This window comes from Podarcis erhardii (genome assembly GCF_964252035.2).
Source record: "Podarcis erhardii genome assembly, chromosome: 10".
NCBI classification, from domain to species: domain Eukaryota; kingdom Metazoa; phylum Chordata; class Lepidosauria; order Squamata; family Lacertidae; genus Podarcis; species Podarcis erhardii.
In genome coordinates, this window is record NC_138500.1 from 50,192,475 (window position 1) to 50,211,202 (window position 18,728).

General features: G+C 41.2%; 1 protein-coding gene across 2 annotated transcripts in view; it reads right to left on the reverse strand.

Moving 5' to 3' along the window:
- The window catches only part of ANO6 (anoctamin 6), a 67,154-nt gene that overhangs the window by 35,667 nt on the left and 12,759 nt on the right, over positions 1-18,728 (reverse strand). The window contains exons 1-3 of one of the 2 annotated variants that reach the window (XM_081877878.1): positions 14,458-14,775; positions 8,520-8,599; positions 3,782-3,907 (exon numbers count right to left, since the gene is read on the reverse strand). In XM_081877878.1, the coding sequence (XP_081734004.1) occupies positions 3,782-3,907; positions 8,520-8,599; positions 14,458-14,476 (225 nt within the window). In that variant the 5' untranslated portion in view covers positions 14,477-14,775. Of the gene's footprint in view, positions 1-3,781; positions 3,908-8,519; positions 8,600-14,457; positions 14,776-18,728 lie in introns of those variants that run through there. The other variant, XM_081877877.1, reaches the window with a different exon arrangement.

The window sequence follows — 18,728 nt, forward strand, 5'->3', positions numbered from 1 at the left end:
TCTTTATTTATTTGTTTGTTTTTGTTGGCAGTGTGAGACATTGGAGTGCCCAGAGCATAGCTGGTTGCATTTGGTTGACTGCAGTGAGTTTTTTTCGTGTGTGCAAGGGGGTGGGGGTTGTTGGGTCAAATTAGTCATACCGATTCATGCTATTGTTTTATAGGACCGGAAAAATAAGTTTTCTCTTTGCGTTAAAGAAAACTGTTCAAACAACTTCTCAATTTGTCAAGCAGCCAAACTAAATTTGAATTACTGTCTTTGAATGGTACAAGTGAGTCAGTAAAAGACTATTTACTTATGAAATCAGGCTCTTCCGATCCTGGTAAACTGGATGTTCTCTGGTCTGTATCTCATGATAAATCTACAATATACTGAACCATTTTGTAGAGTGGTTTGGCTCATGCAGTTCTTCTGTCCTTCATGCAGTTTCATTAGCTGCATCTTGTTTTGAGGCAAACCATGGTTTGCTGTATTATCCAAATCTGGCAAGTGATTTGCAGTTATATCCAACCAACCACCCTGCTTTGGAGTGAGGACAAGTGCAAACCATAGGTTGCCAGTTCAGAGATAATGATGGTATATGCCAATGGTATATGCCAAGACGAAAATACTGTAGCTAATTAGGCTTGCCATGTAAGAGGAAAGAGAGATAGGGGTGACAGAGGAAGCACAAGCCTGAGGCTTGGTCATGTAATGCCAAACCATGGTTTAGCTTGGTGTTACATGGGATCCAACCCTTTGGTTTTATTTTATTATTTTATTGGGAGGGCTCCACTAGCATTATATGTGTTCTCACTTCCCTGTTGGCAATTGCTATTAAGTCCAATTTAGCTACCAGAATTAGAATTAGAATCAGAATTATAGCATCTTAAGAGACTCCAGTGTTAATGGGGCAATGACTACAGTTGTTGCAGTCTAGGGGCAGAGATTGAAACAATAGCCAGTAGAAACTTTTAAGATTCAGCAGCAATGTTCACACAGAGCAGTGAGGAGATTCTCCTCCTTTTATGCTGATCATTGTAGCCTTTCTGCTGCTGACTTTAGAGCTGAGACAAGCTCCCTATAGTCCTCAGAGGCTGACCTCTCTAGGCAGAAGGTGGAGGTGCAAATCTCCCTGCAGTCATCAGCAGAACAAAAGAAAGTTTTGTCTGTCCACTACACACACATGCTCCAGATAAGGGGTTTCTTAGCTCCCTATCCCGGACTATCAAAAGCGTGTAATGGCAGTAATTAAAGGATTTGTACAAGAACTGGGGTTGCATATTTTGGAGGACAAATGCAGATCACAGTTTGCTGGTTTAAATGTAAGAGGAAACTATGGTTTGTCCTAAAGAGAAAGCACTTAATCAAAACCAGATAATTGAGGGAAGGAGAGAGAGAGAGGAAGAGGAGATGCACATGAGTACAGGACTTGTTCCTCTAGTCCCAAACTGTGTTTCAGTGTTACTTTTGAATGGAGCCTTTGAAGTTATGAAGGGTTACTCATTCATTAATCTAAAACTCTTATTAACATAGCTACAAATATGGTGTAGCTAAGCCCTGTGCTACAAACTGGAAATGTGAAAATGGCTCAGTTGAGGTTAGAAAGGTCAGGTTAGGATCATGTTTGGTCAATCTAAAGAAAATTGGTGTTATTGCCATTTTTATTTTCATTGCACTTTGGGGCTGCTAACACCATAGCTGGCCTGGCTTAGGAGGGCAGTGTGAGATTGCGTAGTCATGTGGGTTTTACATCACCCTACTTGCTTGCATATGGGTGGGCAATGACTTCATTTCTATGTGGCTGCATATATTTTGCAAGTTCAAAACCCAGAACTAGTCATGGAATACAAAGCATGTGACAGGATATAATGGTTTTGTAATGCAGGCAAAAAGTGAACCAACTTCTGTTTTTTAAAACTTACTGGGAACTTTTAGATAGATAACTCAGGCATAAATTAATAATATTCCTTTAATTGTTCTATTTGATTATGTATTTTATAATATTTTAATATTGTTTAGGACTACTGTTGTTATGATTGTACTTATGTAGTATTTTTATATGCTGAAAACAGCCTTGAGCATGGTTTTAACTTTGGAAAGGTGGCATACAAATAAAATGATTGACTGATGGACTGAATGAACACACACGAAAAAATACAATATGCTAAGACTAAGACATGTCAGCAGATTATGCTGGGAACCAAGCAGATAAGTACTAAAACAAAACAAAACCACCAGCTGGCATGCGTGGAAAGCTAGCAAGAACATGGGAACTGCACAGTGTAATGGCAGTGTAATCTTAGTTTAATTGAGGAAGAAGATCAGGCAAAATATTCAACAGTTAGACATGGTTGTTAAGAGTCAGTGCAATTCAAAAAGAAGGAAAGAAAGAATTTGAATTCCTGTCACCTAGGAGGAAAATATAAATTAGAGGTCACTCAAAGGTAAATAGCATAGTTACACGTTTTAGGTAGTATTTTGAGGTCAGTAGGTCCTTAACTGCTCTTGTGCCTTTAACAGCCATGTGACATATTCACATCGGGCAGGGGAAATTCTTTCCAGTGTAGACCTGGAGTGATAGTAAACTGCCACTATTGAATTCCTGCTTATCATGCAGTGGCAACTATTAGGAAACAATGAGGCAACCAGGGTTCACTAGATTGACCACAAGAGACCTATGAAAAATAGGATGTTGATGCAGCTGGCGCCATTTGCTGGTCCCTAAGGCACATTTATGCTATTTATGTCTCCGTTTGTTCATTATTTCCTCTTTTTTGGTTTAATAAGGATTATACCTTATTATATTATATAGTATAGCCTTCCTGCTATTACCTAAATTTGGATAAGGAAATTGGATGGTTGAATAACCCTTCCACCCATTCTAAAGACGCCTTCCTATAGAAAGCTAGCAAGTACAGAAGATAGCTTTCCTGTCTCTCTGATGAGCTGGTTTTCTAAGTGCAGAGAAGGGTGTTTTTGTTTTTGTTTTAATCTGGGTTGCATTCAAAGATCCCTTCTGAAGGGGTACTATCCCCAAAGCGCAATACCAAGCTAAACATTGAACTGTAAAGGTAAAGGGACCCCTGACCATTAGGTCCAGTCGTGACTGACTCTGGGGTTGCGGCGCTCATCTTTATTGGCCGAGGGAGTTGGTGTACAGCTTCTGGGTCATGTGGCCAGCATGACTAAGCCGCTTCTGGCGAACCAGAGCAGCGCACGGAAACACCGTTTATCTTCCCGCCGGAGCGGTACCTATTTATCTACTTGCACTTTGATGTGCTTTCAAATTGCTAGGTTGGCAGGAGCAGGGACCGAGCAATGGGAGCTCACCCTATTGCGGGGATTCGAACTGCCAACCTTCTGATCAACAAGTCCTAGGCTTTGTGGTTTAACCCACAGCGCCACCTGCGTCCCTGTACCGAACTGTACGGAATGCATAATTTTTAAAAGCTTCCTTTTCTCATTCTTGGTCTCAGTCCTCTCTTTGTGGCAAGTGCTCAGAAAAGTAACTGAGCATGCCAGCACTAAGTACATTTGAATTCAAGGGATAATATAGCTTTCAACTACGAGAAATAAAACCCAACTGGAAAGATCAAGACAAAAAAAAAAGGCCAAGGGGCAGAACAGCAAATCCTCTCTTTGTTTGAGATTCTATGAATCAGCTTTGTGGGAAAAGACAAAAGCAAAGAAGGGAAGGTACACCTTTGGAAGCTGCAATCACTAAAAACAGATGCTTCAAATTGCCCGTAAAAGTGGAGCCCCAAAAAACAGCAGCATAAAGCAAGAAGGCAAGCCATACCATTTGCTTCTTCTGAAAGCTCCTCTTATGTTGCTTTTTGCTCTCATCTTCATATGCTAAAACAAAGTCGATTCTTCTTTGGCCATCATTAAAGTAGAGGGAGTCAGGTTTCAGATTAAACTCTGCCTGTAAGGAACATATCATACCTTTAACATTACAGTGAATACTCCAGCCATCTTTACATACTAGAGTGAAAATTCCAACATACTATCATACAGAACATACCCAGCACAGCTTTGATAAGAGACTGTGGACTCTCCTTCCTTGGAGGTTTTTAAGCAGAGGTTGGATGGCTTTAGCTGAGATTCCTGCATTGCAGGGGGTTGGACTAGATGACCCTGGGGCGGGGGTCCCTTTCAACTCTACAATTCTATGATTCTAAGTTCAAGAAGGTGCACATGTATGGTCAATTGGCTCAGCAGAGCTCTGTAGGAAAACATGTGGATAACATCAAAACATACATGAAACCTATATGCTGCCCCACAAGGTGTAAAAATTGAATTTTAATCCAATACATGCTGAAGAATTTTTTTATATATATAATTGAATGAATAGTCTACCAAAGCAAAAGCCAATGGAATGCATAAGCTTGTCGCTGCAGATCCTGGAAGCAAACATTGATCTGAATATTTATCTCAAACGTGCACTAAAGCTTCGCCTAGCTGTTTCGAATATGCATACCGGCTTGTGTGTCTCTGTTTGCTAATGTGCCATTGGATGGCTTGAGCAAAAGGGTCATGCTATTTCGCTGGAAAGAATTGCTACACATCCTAGACAAGTGGGCAAGCAACTCTTTACATTGAGGTGTGCACTAGTAGTTCTCACCTGCACAATGGTTTTGCCACGTAATGTTAAGTAGCACATCTTTTACAGCGTGTACTTCTAAAAGCATGTCATAATTCGGTTTTGAAATAACAATAGTTGTCTTATCCTTTTGTCCTCGTACAAATGTGGATCCAATGTTCAAAACAACACTGCTTTGAATAGTGGCTTCTTGATGCCATCACTGCTATTTTATCCCAGAAATCCACCAACTGAAGAGGCTACTTCAGTTAGGGTAGGGCTGGCTCTGATTTATTACGTGCTGTTGTTTTACCCTTACAGGTGGGGGAATGAGACTGGAAGTCATGGCTTTAAAAAGTGAATAAATCTGGGACTTCCGGAGGCAGCGCGAATGGCAATGGCGGTCCTCTTCCTTTTGTGAAGAGGAAGCTCCACGGAAAACGGGTCGTCCGCTACGGCGAAGCGGAGACCCGCACTGAAAACCCACAGGCAGCAAGAGCCTGTGGTCCTGGGACTCGGCAGGCGCCAGAAGCGGCTCTCAAAACGCAGAAGGAACCCCGTAAGGGGCTCCGGAACGTGGAGGGGGTATCGCGGCGCTGTGAGTCGATCGCTATTCCTGTGGAGTGAAGGAATATCTGAAGGGCTGTCACATGGATGGATCAAGCTTGTTTTCTCCTGCTCTGGAAGGTAGGACTTCAAGTTGCAGGAAATGAGATTCTGCCTAGACATATGGAAAAACACTCTGACAGTAAGAGCTGTTTGACAGTGGAACAGTCTCCCTCCTGAGGTTGTGGACTCTCCTTTTAAGCAGAGGTTGGATGGCCATCTGTCATGGATGCTTTAGTTGAGATTCCTGCATTGCAGGGGGTTGGACCAGATGAGCCTTGGGTACCTTCAGACTCTAAGGTTCTGTGATTCTCTGATTCTAACCTCATGGTCTGAAGCTGGGAATTGGTCTAGTGACTTGTTCAGTACTGTGGGTCCTTAGCTCCCACAGAAGAGGTATTATGGGTGTGCAGTGACTAACAAGCAATATGAACCCTCTGAATGGGATAGGCCTTTGGTAGGATCCAACAGGGCTCTTCTTAGAATCTTACAGGATTTACCCTTCCTCTTATTGCCCTATAAAGAGAAATGGTTGCACATCACATGCTTTCTAAGCAGTTTCAAAACCTGATACTGATAAACACTTGAATCAGTGCAATATTATTTGCTAGACAGAGTAAATGTTCAATGTTCAAAGTATCTATGTAGCACTAAAAATAAAACAATTCAATCTGTGTAATTGCATTAAGTGGGACTTCTTTGTAGGCAGAGATCCATACTTCTTGTTTCTGGTTAAAAAGATACTAAGAAGATACCAAGAACTGAAATCATTTTGTACTGTTAGATATCCAATGAGATGTGCGAAAGGATGGACTAAATCCATAAAATGCATTTAGTGAAGGATGCTGTATAGTGATTTAAGATGTCCGAACTCTCTTACATACTCAGGACTGCTATACCTAAAGGACCATCTCTCTCTTATGTAATGATCTCAGGCAGGCAGGCAGGCAAGCAAGCCCCAATAAGTAGGAATGACTCTCCGGCAGTTTTGTGTTATGTTTATTTACAAAAACACATCCAGAGCATGGCTTCTCACCTGCTCGCATTGACGATAGTTGGTCAGTCTGATTCTCCACCCCTTTCACAGCAGGAAGGACATCGAATTCCCGCCCTTCCCCTCTTGCCCTTCTGTTGTGCTCTGACCTTATCCAGTCTCCTAGAATGGGGATTGAGAAGCTGGCCTTCCCCCTCTGCACTTCCACTCAACACACTCTCAGTCGTCTGCTTATCTGCTGATTGCCTAGCAATGCTCTGGCTGCCTCCTAGCTCTCCCACTTTTTAAGAGCTGACAGTGTTTTCTTCAGGAAGGGGGGTCGAACTACGCCTTCTCGGCTCTGTCAGCCAGTTCTTACCTGCAGAGTCGCGCTCTCTCTCTCACTTAGCTCAGTTTCTGAGTCTGCCTCTTTCCCTGCACTTGGGTGATCCATGTTACTGACACCTTATAGGAATTGACCTTGACCCTGCGATCATCATCTGAGGCCCTTTGTTTATGTGCTTCCTCCATGAAAGGTCTGGAGGGTGGCAACACGAGAGCGGGCCTTTTCTGTGGTGGCTCTCCATTTGTGGAAGGCTCTCTCTAGGGAGGCTCACCTGGTGTCTTTGTGGCATATCCTTAGGTGACAGGCAAAAACATTCCTCTTCGCTCAGGCCTTTGGCTAATGAAACTATCTATGGCCTTTTAAACAATTGGGGTGGGTCTTATTGTTTTCGCTTGTTACTATGGTATACATTTTTGTGGTTTTATATTGTAAAATGCCCTGTGATCCTTGGGTGGTATAGGAATAATAATAATGATAATGATAATATGAAGTTACTTTAAACTCAGCCAAAACCCTAAGGCCTCCTTCCATCTTTCACTTCCATTTCCAATTTGGGCTTATAATGTGCAGCACTTGCTAATTACTCATGTATTATATGAATACAGCCTTACAACAGTTAATTGGCAATGTTACTGAATGAAAAGAGACCACATAATCTGTTCTAAAACTAAAGCACTGCATGTTATTGGCATAGTTATTCCTGAATAATTAACCAGCTATTAATTATCCTAAGAACGTAGAATTAGCATGAATGTTGTTGTGTACTTTCCTATGTAGCCCATGGGGGCCTTATAGGGTTGATATTGTGTGGCATAAGCAAAACAAGATAAAACAACAAAGCCTGTTGTGGCACTTTAAAGACTAAGTGGTTTATTGTGGTATAAGCTTTATTGGGCAATGAGGCAGTTGGTTTTATTGCAATACATCAACATAGCTAAACCCTGTGAAAGCAAAGCAGTAATTGATCATACAGTACAATTAATTTATTTTTCTTTACGTAATTCTTGCATGTGAGTGTCTCTATTCTCATTTATATTCCTCTTAGTACCATGGTTATCAGTATTTCTGGGATGTTAACTAAGACTCAGTGGTCAAGGGTCAAATACAATTGGGTTCATCTTCAGTCCATTGCTGCCACATCTAATTCCCTAAGCCTGCTAGCACATCCTTCAGAAATGAAGATTCTGAAGTCTCAATATATTCTTCAGTAAAGGGAGATCATAGAACAAATCAAAGTGTCATAGAATCATAGAATCATAGAATCGGAAGAGACCACAAGGGCCATCGAGTCCAACCCCCTGCCAAGCAGGAAACACCATCAGAGCACTCCTGACATATGGTTGTCAAGCCTCTGCTTAAAGACCTCCAAAGAAGGAGACTCCACCACACTCCTTGGCAGCAAATTCCACTGTCGAACAGCTCTTACTGTCAGGAAGTTCTTCCTAATGTTTAGGTGGAATCTTCTTTCATGTGAGAATGGCCCTGCAAATTCTCCTTCTCTTCAGGCTCCAGACTTCTGAGGGGTCTTGGCACAGTGTCTCCAGTGTCCTTGAAAACCCCAGTGTCCTTGAAAACCCCAGTGAGACTATGTTTTCCTTTCTTCTGCCACCACTGCCAAAATTGCTGCCACAATAATATTACTTATTGTTCCCCTTGCCAGAACACAAGCACATACACTCCAATATTTCTCTGATGAATATAGAGGTGTCCTATTATTATTATTATTACCCCAACCATCTGATTGGGTTGCCCCAGTCACCCTGGACGGCTTCCAACATATATAAAAATGTAATAAAACATTAAACATTTTTTTTAAAAAAAACCTTCCCTACACAGGGCTACCTTCAGATGTATTCTGAAGGTTGCATAGTTACTTATCTTCTTGGCTTGGCAGTTGCATAACTCCATACCCTCCATTCCTCCCATGAAAGGGGACAATATTCCACAAATAGTGGTCGTGATGGGGCCCCCACAGAAAAGGCTTTGGTGAAGAAAACAAAGATAACAACACTTGTTGAAGTAGCACCTACCCATTCTGGCTTATGCAGTGGTTGCTGGCTGGGCATTGTTCCATAGCTCTGAAAGACATCTTGTTCCACTTCTTCCAAGACTAAAACAATACAGAAGAGATGGTTTAGTTACAGCCTTCAATTTTGTGACATCTTCTTCATTTTGGGGTGAAATTCTCAGCTTTGCCCTTTCATTCCTACCACTGATAGTTAAGAACATAATATGCTACATTAGGCTCATGAACCCAGATTATGTTCCTACATCAGTCTCAGTTCCCTATAAATATATAAAGCCCAATTTTGCTTTAAGCCAGCATGGCCAATAATAAGGGATTATGGGAGCTGTAGTTCAAAACATATGGACAGGACTATGTTGGTTATCCAGTAAATGTAGTTTTAAGAACACAGATGGGCAGTCATCCCCAGGATACTTTTCTGAACATAGGTGTGCCTTCTGGAAACATTATTGTACCATAAAAAGTGATGTAAAGGTAGATAAAGCACATTTATCTTACAATAAGACTGATGTGAAACCAGTGATATAGTTGTTTGTAACAGGATGAATTATTAGTTTGGCTGCAGAGTTCAGTGAGCACACTACTGCTTCATGGTGAAAATTTGTGGTAAAATAAAGGCTATATTTTAAGCAGTGCTTTTTTCTGGGGGTACGCATACCCCTAAACATTTTTTGAATCTAAGTTTGGCCTCATTGAGGGGCAGTATTTCAATATGAGTAGGAAAATGAGAGTACCTATATATATATATATATATGTATATATGCTTTCGTAGATTTTCACGGGTACATTATTGTACCATATATATGTATATATATATATATTGTACAATATATATGTATATATATATATACACACATATATATATGGGAAAGCACTGATTTTAAGCATGTGTTCAGTTTAATTCTCACTTGGTATCTTGCTTGAGAAACAGATTCTCATAACTCTGGGCAAGAGTAAAAGTAATGCTGCTGTTTTTTCTGAACTGTAATTATTTCTAGATGGCTAGTCTTTTGCAGCAAAAACAACTGAGAGTCCAGCAGTACTTTAAATACTTATTGTGACATAAGCTTTCATGGATCACAGTTCACTTCCTTCTTCCCCTTTCCTACTCTCTCTTTTGTGAATTCCTTCTTCCTTTCAGAGTAAATCACAGGGCAATATGACTCATCAGAGTTTTGGTTAGGTAATTACTATTGGCTCTGCATTGCACTGGAGAAAATTTCAATTTACTCTTAAATTTCCACTTATTTATTTATATCATCATATCCCATGGAGACAAACGAAGGATAAACAAGAAAATATGCAGATCATTATGTAACAAAACACCCACAGAAGATGCCAAGGTAAGGGTTTAAACAGGCAATTATTAGGCATCAATATTTGGTTTGGGTCCGTACTTGGTAAGGGGAGGGGTGCCTCCTAGTCCACCACAAAACTATTCTATGTGTCCTACTCAAGAGAGACAAAACTGAGAAAAGAGCAACAAGCATGTGAGTCCAATGTGTTTATTCCCATCAACATCCTTTCCACAAACCACTGTGATTAGACAGCCACAGTGAAATAATTCCCTCTGATTAAATGCTAGACCTGTGTCCGTCACAGTGGGCTATCCTCCTCACTCCTCTCTCCCAGCCCCAGCTTGACCAAGGACATTTCCTATTAGAATGGTTTTGCTTTTTTGCAAAAGAAAGAAAGAAAGAAAGAAAGAAAATGTCTGCAGTGTTTTGGTTTTTTTGCAAGCAAGGAGACAAAGTGCCACACGGCTTAGGGGATTTTGTGGGATAGGGAACTTGCAAAGATCCTATCTCATCTTGTGTAAACCCCCCAAACACTACAAGGCACTCTGATTCAACTCAAGGTTCATATAAAGCATGAGCAAATCAACTTGCTTTCAAAATACATGCCCTTTGCAACAGGTCAGTATGTTAGTCTTAGGCTGCAGTTATAAACACCATTATGATGGAGTAAGCCCCACTGCACATAAGAGGGCATCTGAGAAAACACGTGTAGCAAGGATAAGCAGCAATTTTGCATTCCCTCTTGGCCAACTCTCCATAGGTTACATCTCTGTGGTTTGTGTGATCAGAACAAGAGGCACACCCCACACTTTCTCTCACACATACACAAAGTGCGCACATGCACAACACATACCCCCCACACATGCACACATATATCAGGCATGTAAAAGTCTCACTTTTCCCCACTCCAGCAATTAGGTAAAGGTAAAGGGACCCCTGACCGTTAGGTCCAGTCGTGGCTGACTCTGGGGTTGCGGCGCTCATCTTGCTTTACTGGCTGAGGGAGCCAGCGTACAGCTTCCAGGTCATGTGGCCAGCATGACTAAGCCACTTCTGGCGAACCAGAGCAGCGCACGGAAACGCCATTTACCTTCCCACCGGAGCGGTACCTATTTATCTACTTGCACTTGACGTGCAAGTAGATAAAACTGTGGCAGGGAATGAAAGTGTTAACCTTTCCATACACAGCTGTGATCTTCTCCTGAAAATATACCACCACCATTAAACTTGAAAACAGTCTTCTGTTTCCAGTTTCCTACTGCTGGTGCACAGGTGTGCACTGTTAAACACTTGTGTTTGTGTATATTTACCTGCAGCACTGGTGTAACATTATGTAACTTTTCACAGTCATAGTTCTTGATAACACTATGCAATTGCTGTCATAGCATTTGAAAGACTGAGCCACAAGTCACACATAGTTTTAAAGTAAAGTAATGTAATTGTCCATGAAAAATTCAGACGGAGGGATTTTGCATGCAATCCATGGGAATTGTTATGCACTTGCTGGGAGAGGAATACCTCTGTTGTGGAGATATGAGTAGTTCAGTTGGTTAGACAAGGTGCTGATAACACCAAGGTTTCAGGTTTGATCCCTGTATGCGACAGCTGCATATTCCTGCATTTCAGTGGGTTGAACTAGGTAATCCTCATGGTCCCTTCCAACTCTATGTTTCTATGAAATAGTGCAGCTGGTTTGATATCACTTTTAGTATCCCACATAGGGGCGCCAGGTACTTAAAAGGCTCAAAGCATTGACTTAAGACTTAATTTTGCTAATATATTTGTGTAAATTTAGATTTTTGAAGAAATTATGGTTGTGATTGCCTTGCACTTTGCAGTCTGCCTAGCCTCCCTGTAAGTATTTTTTTTTTTTTTTTGTAATTAAAAAGAAGGAGGAAAGGGCAGAAGATTCAGGGTTCAGGTCCTCTAGATAACAACCTAAAAACATCCCAGTGGACACTCTGTGTACCAAAATGAGCTACGGAGAGGGGAAGATTCTGCAAAAGTCTGCAGAGAATTCAGATCATGTTTTAATTGATATGGCTTTTTGCTGGCCTAGATAAAATTGCTTGAAATTGTGTAGAAACTGCTTTGCACAAAGGGATTTGTATAATAAAAACTTGCCATGCGAACTGGGCAGAAACTATAGCCTAGTATAACTTATAAAACATATCTAGGATTAGGGATGCAGGTTGTGGCAACCTACTCTTCATATTGTTTAAGCTTCTGAACGTTTCTTCCAGATGTGGATAATTCCATTTCCTGCTTGTTGTTGTGGGGGTGGTGTCGTATTTGCTCCAGGGAGGGAAACAAGAAAATATTTCAAGCAATTTTCCGCCAACATTAAATTTCAAAAATATGAGTCATAACTTAAAATGTTGGTCCTGTTCAATGATCTCAATTGGTTGGCTCTCAAACTAAGAGTAGAGTTTGGTGCAGATGTGGGAATTATAGTGAGAGCTTTGAAAGCGTAACATTTTAAAAGCCTCCCCCACACCTTAAAAAGGAATTTAAGGAGAAACCTTTTAGTGAGTTTATAATATAAACCATGAATCTTAAAAAGGATCCTTTCAGCACTGCAGAATACCCACAGTATATTTTCCACTAGCGCTGTTAAACAATTGCTATCAAGTACTAATTTCTCGAAGCTACAAACATGAGTCTGACCAAACTGTGGGAGGCAGTGGAAGACAGGAGTGCCTGGTGTGCTCTGGTCCATGGGGTCACGAAGAGTCGGACACGACTAAACGACTAAACAACATTGATTTATTTTTTTTAAGGAAGGTAAACTGCTTCTGTGAAATGTGAAAACTTTTAGACACCTAAAGCAACTTAGGCCACTTTGAAAAAGACATCATTTTACTCCACCCGCCTTCCCAGAAGCAACAGTTGGTAGCTCATGTTATATATTCAGTGGTCTGTGTTTACCTGAGCTGGAATCTGGACTAAGGATTCTGAGCTCCTGTGTTCTGATTTGCTACATGTTGTCCAATCACAGAACATTTCAGGATTTGGGCCTCTGCCATTGGCCCTTGAACTCTGAGTCGGATTCGCAGTTTGGAAGGTTAGACAGCCAATCACATTGGGAGTGAAAGCTGTAGCTAGATGATCTTGCACTCCGTCCAGATTGCACCCCCTAGCCATGGACAAATTAGCTCTTCCTTCTGCCTCTTCCTCCAACCCCCCTCTATTTATTCAATTCACCCTCTATTTAAAACCTTTTCTTATGAGGCAATAATGAATATTTTTATTTACAGACATATTTGTGGACATATTTAAAAGCCGATTTTGAGGGGGCCCTCGCCTGCACCCCTGGCAGGGGCCCACCTCACCACCCCCTAGCTATGGCCCTGCTGGGAGTGGGAGTGGCCCAGGCTTTCAGAAGTGTATATAAGAAGTTGCTTTGCCTCTGTTTCCCAGTTACAGTACGTAGTTCAATAAAGGTTCTTGCTGTTATTACTGTGTCTTGCCTTGTGGGAGCCCACCTACTGGATCTCATGCATTTAATCATACCATGTGCCAAATAGCAGGAGGGAAAGCTTAAGTAGTGCAGAGATATGTATCCTAAAGTAACACCAAGGTACCCTGGGAAAAAGGTGGGAGAAGATGGGGGGGCGGGCGGCAGATTAAAATAGCAGACTACTGAAGGTGAGTCAGGGCAAAACAGAAATACGTCATCTCCACCATCCCCACCACATTAAAGTGGCCCTTGGAATTTGGTATTTATGTTATGGCATAACATTTGGTTCGGCTGTAAGTTTGCACTTGACAAGAATGTTAAACATACATGCCTGAGCCTGCCTCATACCAGAAGCTACTCTCTGAACATGACTCTGAGAGCTCCTACCGCTATTAGATCACAGAAACTGCTACTTTAATTATATCAAACGTGCCAAGAACATGCTTGGAAAGGATGTATGTACTATTAAGCTCCACCCTTGAAGTTCAACAAAGATTGAAAACAATGAAAAGCTACGTGGAAACCTCCCTAGATTAGCATTAAGGCATACTTCAAGCAAAAATATACATGTAGAAAAGACAAAAATTGCTTCTTTTTCAGGCTTCCCTTCTTTTTCATGAAACATTGAACATGTCATTGAGGAAGAAGGTCTGCTCTAAACCATGTTGGAAGGGAAATATCTCTTCTTGCGTTACAGAAAAATCTTCCAAATGCAATCTGATATTTAATTGAATGTTTCTATTTATTTATTATTCAGATGCTATGTGATATGAATTAAGAACTCTGCATTTCTCTACATGACTAGTCCTTCCCTTCTGCATCTTTCTTTCCCAGGCTGTTTTCCTCAGTTCGGCCCCAGTGGTAAGCAGTGTAAATATTGCATGCTTAAATGTGTGATTAACAAACACACATGAGCAATTTGTCAATTACAGCTCACATTATGACCTTTCTGCTGCTTAACTTACTACTGTTAATTCTGCATCTGTGCAGCAAGTTTTGTGGATTCTGGATTGAGTCCCTTCAAAAACCGCTTCTTTCCATATTGTTCTCTGGAAAAATCCCACCACTCCATCCCCTTTGAAACTCCTGCATATAACATAAAAAGGTTTGCTGCCTCTCAATCAAGCATGCACTTTCTTCTTGAGCCTTCCGTTCCTTACAGTTCCATTAGCTGTTTTTCTTACCTGGCTGCTGTTCTTCCATGTGGCTCCAGAATTAAGCTCTTTTGGCAGCACTGGGTGGCTGGTGATGTGATTCACATTTGCCAGTTAAGAAGCAGAGTCCTACACAAGCTACGGCTGCTCTTTCCTACTCTTGTTCAAGGACAACAATTTCACCTTGAAAACAACTGGTGTTCGTTTGCCCTATCAACGGTGGGAATGCAGGAGGGGAGAATGAAGCAAATTTCCTAAATGGAAATAGCAAGGTGTTTATTCTATCTCAAGAAGCTTTGTACAAATTCTTTCTTAGCAAGCATAGTGTCCCAACATCTTGAAAAACCCGACTGACCGGATTAACATGGGAATATACCGCTCTACAAGAAACTGGGGGCGGGGAGAAGTTGTTTCCAAATTCTTCCTTTTCAGTTACAGGGCTCAGAAGAATTATGATGACAAGACATAAGATGGGAAAGTATACAATGTAAACTCTAAATGACAGTGCTCTAATTTGCACCATCTAAGCCACATGAAATCAATTAACAGTGGACACAGCATACTCAAAGACCAGTGGTTTTTTTGTGTGGTTTTTTGCTAGCACGTGTAAAAGAACACTTATTCTCTTTTGATTTAAGGTTTTATGCATTTTGGGATTGTCCCCCCCCCCGCCAATTTGGACATAAAACAATCAACAGATTATATTTGTAGCATGACGAAGAGGCCCTCTCTCCAAACAATTTAAGACTTGCAAGCTTTTTCTGCACAAAAAACCTGTAACAAACATGGCTGGGTTGGTACCACTTTACAAACATGACTTGCAAATATTAGTAACACAGTTATACCATATAGCCAAACAAGTAAGCTACTTTCTTCTTCTGACAATGTAACATTGAAAATGTCTTTTTGAGGCTTACATTGTGGTTATGTCCTGTAGTGTTTTTATTTCCAGGCAGAAATATTTTGATAGGTTGTTATTTCCCCTACAGGAGACCAGGATTCAAATCCCACTTTATCCACTGACCTATTATGTATAAGCCATTGTGTCTCAACCACAATTTCTTACCTGTAACATGGGAATCTTACCTAAATTTCTCATATTTGTGAAAAACTATAAGATGAAGAATTAGAGAATAAGTTGTTGTTTTTTAGTATATGGATTACAGATTCAGTTTTTTCCCCCACTCAAAAAACTCTGCTAGGTTTGTGGGGGCTCCATTCTCTTTCCCTTCTTCTCTCTTCCAAACCAACTATGGAGATTGTAAAATTGCATATGGTGGCAAGAATTATTTAATGGTGACAACTCCATATTGTTCTTGTTAGTGCACTTTCAATGCTGTTAATTTTTAACCATGGTCCTTGTTCTAATATACATTTGACTATATAGACGAGCACAGGTCAGACAGTTGCATGGCTAATGTATAAACACATCCTGAGTTCTAGAAATAGTGATGTGCTTCTTCCTCAGTTGCAACCAGAAATAATGAAACACTCTGAGATAAGCTGCATAACAGGCTCTGCACTCTGAATGGGGGCATTTGGGGCTATTTGAAGCTGACTGTGAGTTTGTACAGTTGACCTGGGGGGAATTGCCATGATTTGAGGAGAATATTTTGATGAATGACACCTCCGTGTCCCACTAGACAGGCTGCTTAGATGGAACAATTCATCATATTTCTCATATGCTACATGCATCATTTTTTTATAGGTAGCATTGTATTTGGAAAAGTAAACCTGCCAAAAATAATGATTACAGCTGCAAGCAAACTCAGGGGCATTGCTATGGGAACTATCTCACATTTTAGATCCATTTAAATGGTTATGGGTCAGGAAACTGTTGAATAATGTATCTGTAAAACAGATCTACACTTAGATGCTAACCTGCCAACAGATATATACACAGAGGAAACCACTGCAGCACAAATAAGATGAAACAGCTTTTCTTTCTGCTGTGCTACAGAGCTTGGGATTAGCAGCTGATCTTGACGGACAGCTTCCCTCTGCTCAAGTCCTGTGTATGCCTGATATAAGATACAACAGAATCAATAATCAAAACCCCCAATACAAACCCTTTACACATTCTGCTTGGGATTCACATGTTACTAAATCTATTCTGCAAACCCATGACAACCTTACAGCATCCAAGTACATTGTTTATACTTAATGGCATTTTCTCACAATAAAATGGGATATACCCTGTTGTGCTGTGTTGTTTATTTGAAAACAACAACACTTTAGGCCACTTTTGGAGGCATTTTCCAGCCAGAGTGGTTTACAAACACAAAACAGCATGAAAAGCAAACAAGAATACAAAAAGTTTAAGCTTAAAAAAGCTTAAGGTTCTTATGGAAAACTCTTCTTAAAAAATACACCCAAAGCCATCACCCAGCCAGTAAAACATCACTCCTAGAACAACAAATGAAAAAGAGATGCTTCAATGTCTTCTGAAATCCTTCCAGCATAGTAACCTTGCACAGATCTGATGGAATGGAATTCCAAAGTCATGCAGGCACCGTAGAGAAGAACCTCTCTTTCCTGTCGACTTCCACCTAAGCAACCTAAAAGGTGAATATGTCAGGGAGCCTCTGAATCAGATCCTAAAGTGTGGGCAGGATAGTGCAGGTAGTCCAAAAAGGAACTCAGTCTCAAACTGAGGGCTTTCAAAGTAAAAAGCAGCACTTTAAAGTGAGCCCAGAAACACACCAGTACATAGCACACTAATATGACAATGGTGCTTCAGGCGTTGACTGCCTAGCTTCCAAGGATTCTGGCAAATTCTGAGTTTCTGAAATGTTTTTAAAGACAGGCCCTTGTGTTGTGCATCACACTGTGGCAAGGTCAGTTCTCTCCAGATAGGGCTGCAGTTTGTGTACCAGCTAAAGATGGTGGAAAGCACTGCTGGCCACTGAAACACCACTTGGTTTGAATCCAGCAGCACTGGCAAACAGCACTCTTGGCCTTTATGGGAGAGTGTCTCAGACATTCACCTGAAGGTCCTGATTTTGATTTTTGTTTTAAAAAGTGGGGAGGGAAGCTAGTAAAATTATGAACGGTGGATTGATCATGTTCAATTTTTGTATGAGACAAGTTTAATGCCGGTGGCTACAAACAGCTGAGCTTCCACTTTCTGTGTTCTAAACATGCTCATGATGTGCATAGCCCAGTTGGTTAAAGTGTGGTGCCAATAACACCAAGGTTGCAGGTTTGATCCCCATATGAGACAGCAAATATTCCTGCATTGCAGGGGGTTGAAGTAGATGATCATCAGGGTCCCTTCCAGCTTTACATACAATCTATGATTCTATGGCAGTGGAAACTTCATTTCATCTTATTCCTTTCCTGTGTTTTTTCTTGCAACATCTCTGTTCGCAAGGCAGGTTGGCTAAATGATCCCATACCATCAGTTCTCATGAAAGGGCAAGTTCCCAGACCAAACATAATAATGTTAGAATTAAGGTTTCTAAAAATTATCTCATAGTTATTGTATGTCAAGGGAAAGGCTATGTGTACAGATGTCCTTCTCTTGCCCTTCCTTGGTATATGTTATCACTCTGTTGAAAGAGTTTCGCTAGTGTGCTATAGAAACCTGATGAGCATTTGCTATGCTAAGAAGTAACTCAGGTTTCCTTACAGCACCCCTAAGTACTCCTTACTGTCGATGTTGGACCCCACAAATCCTGAAGCCAGCACTGCATGAAGATGCCCTTCTGTGGGAGTGCTGGGGAATGACATCCAGATGGCCCCTTAAAAATTAATTCCTGGAGGTGGCGATTTTAGCCACACTGGAAATAAGGATTACTGTGTTACTGCAACATCTGAAATGGGACTCAGGTGGATTTAAAGGGATTAAGACAAATTCATGGATGACTAGGTAAAGGACCCCTGGAAGGTTAAGTCCAGTCAAAAGTGACTATGGGGTTGCGGTGCTCATCTCGCTTTCAGGCTGGGGGAGCTGGCGTTTGTCCACAGACAGATTTCCAGATCATGCGGCCAGCATGACTAACCGCTTCTGGCACAACAGAACACCGTGATGGAAACCAGAGCACACGGAAACACAATTTACCTTCCCACCACAGCAGTACCTATTTATCTACTTGCACTGACGTGCTTTCAAACTGCTAGGTTGGCAGGAGCTGGGACAGAGCAATGGGAGCTCACTCCATCACGAGGATTCAAATCGCTGACCTTCTGATCAGCAAGCCCAAGAGGCCCAGTGGTTTAGACCACAGTGCCACCCACGTCCCTTATGGAGGAATAGGTGTCAATTGCAATAATTGAAGTAGCGTAAGATGCTGAGAATA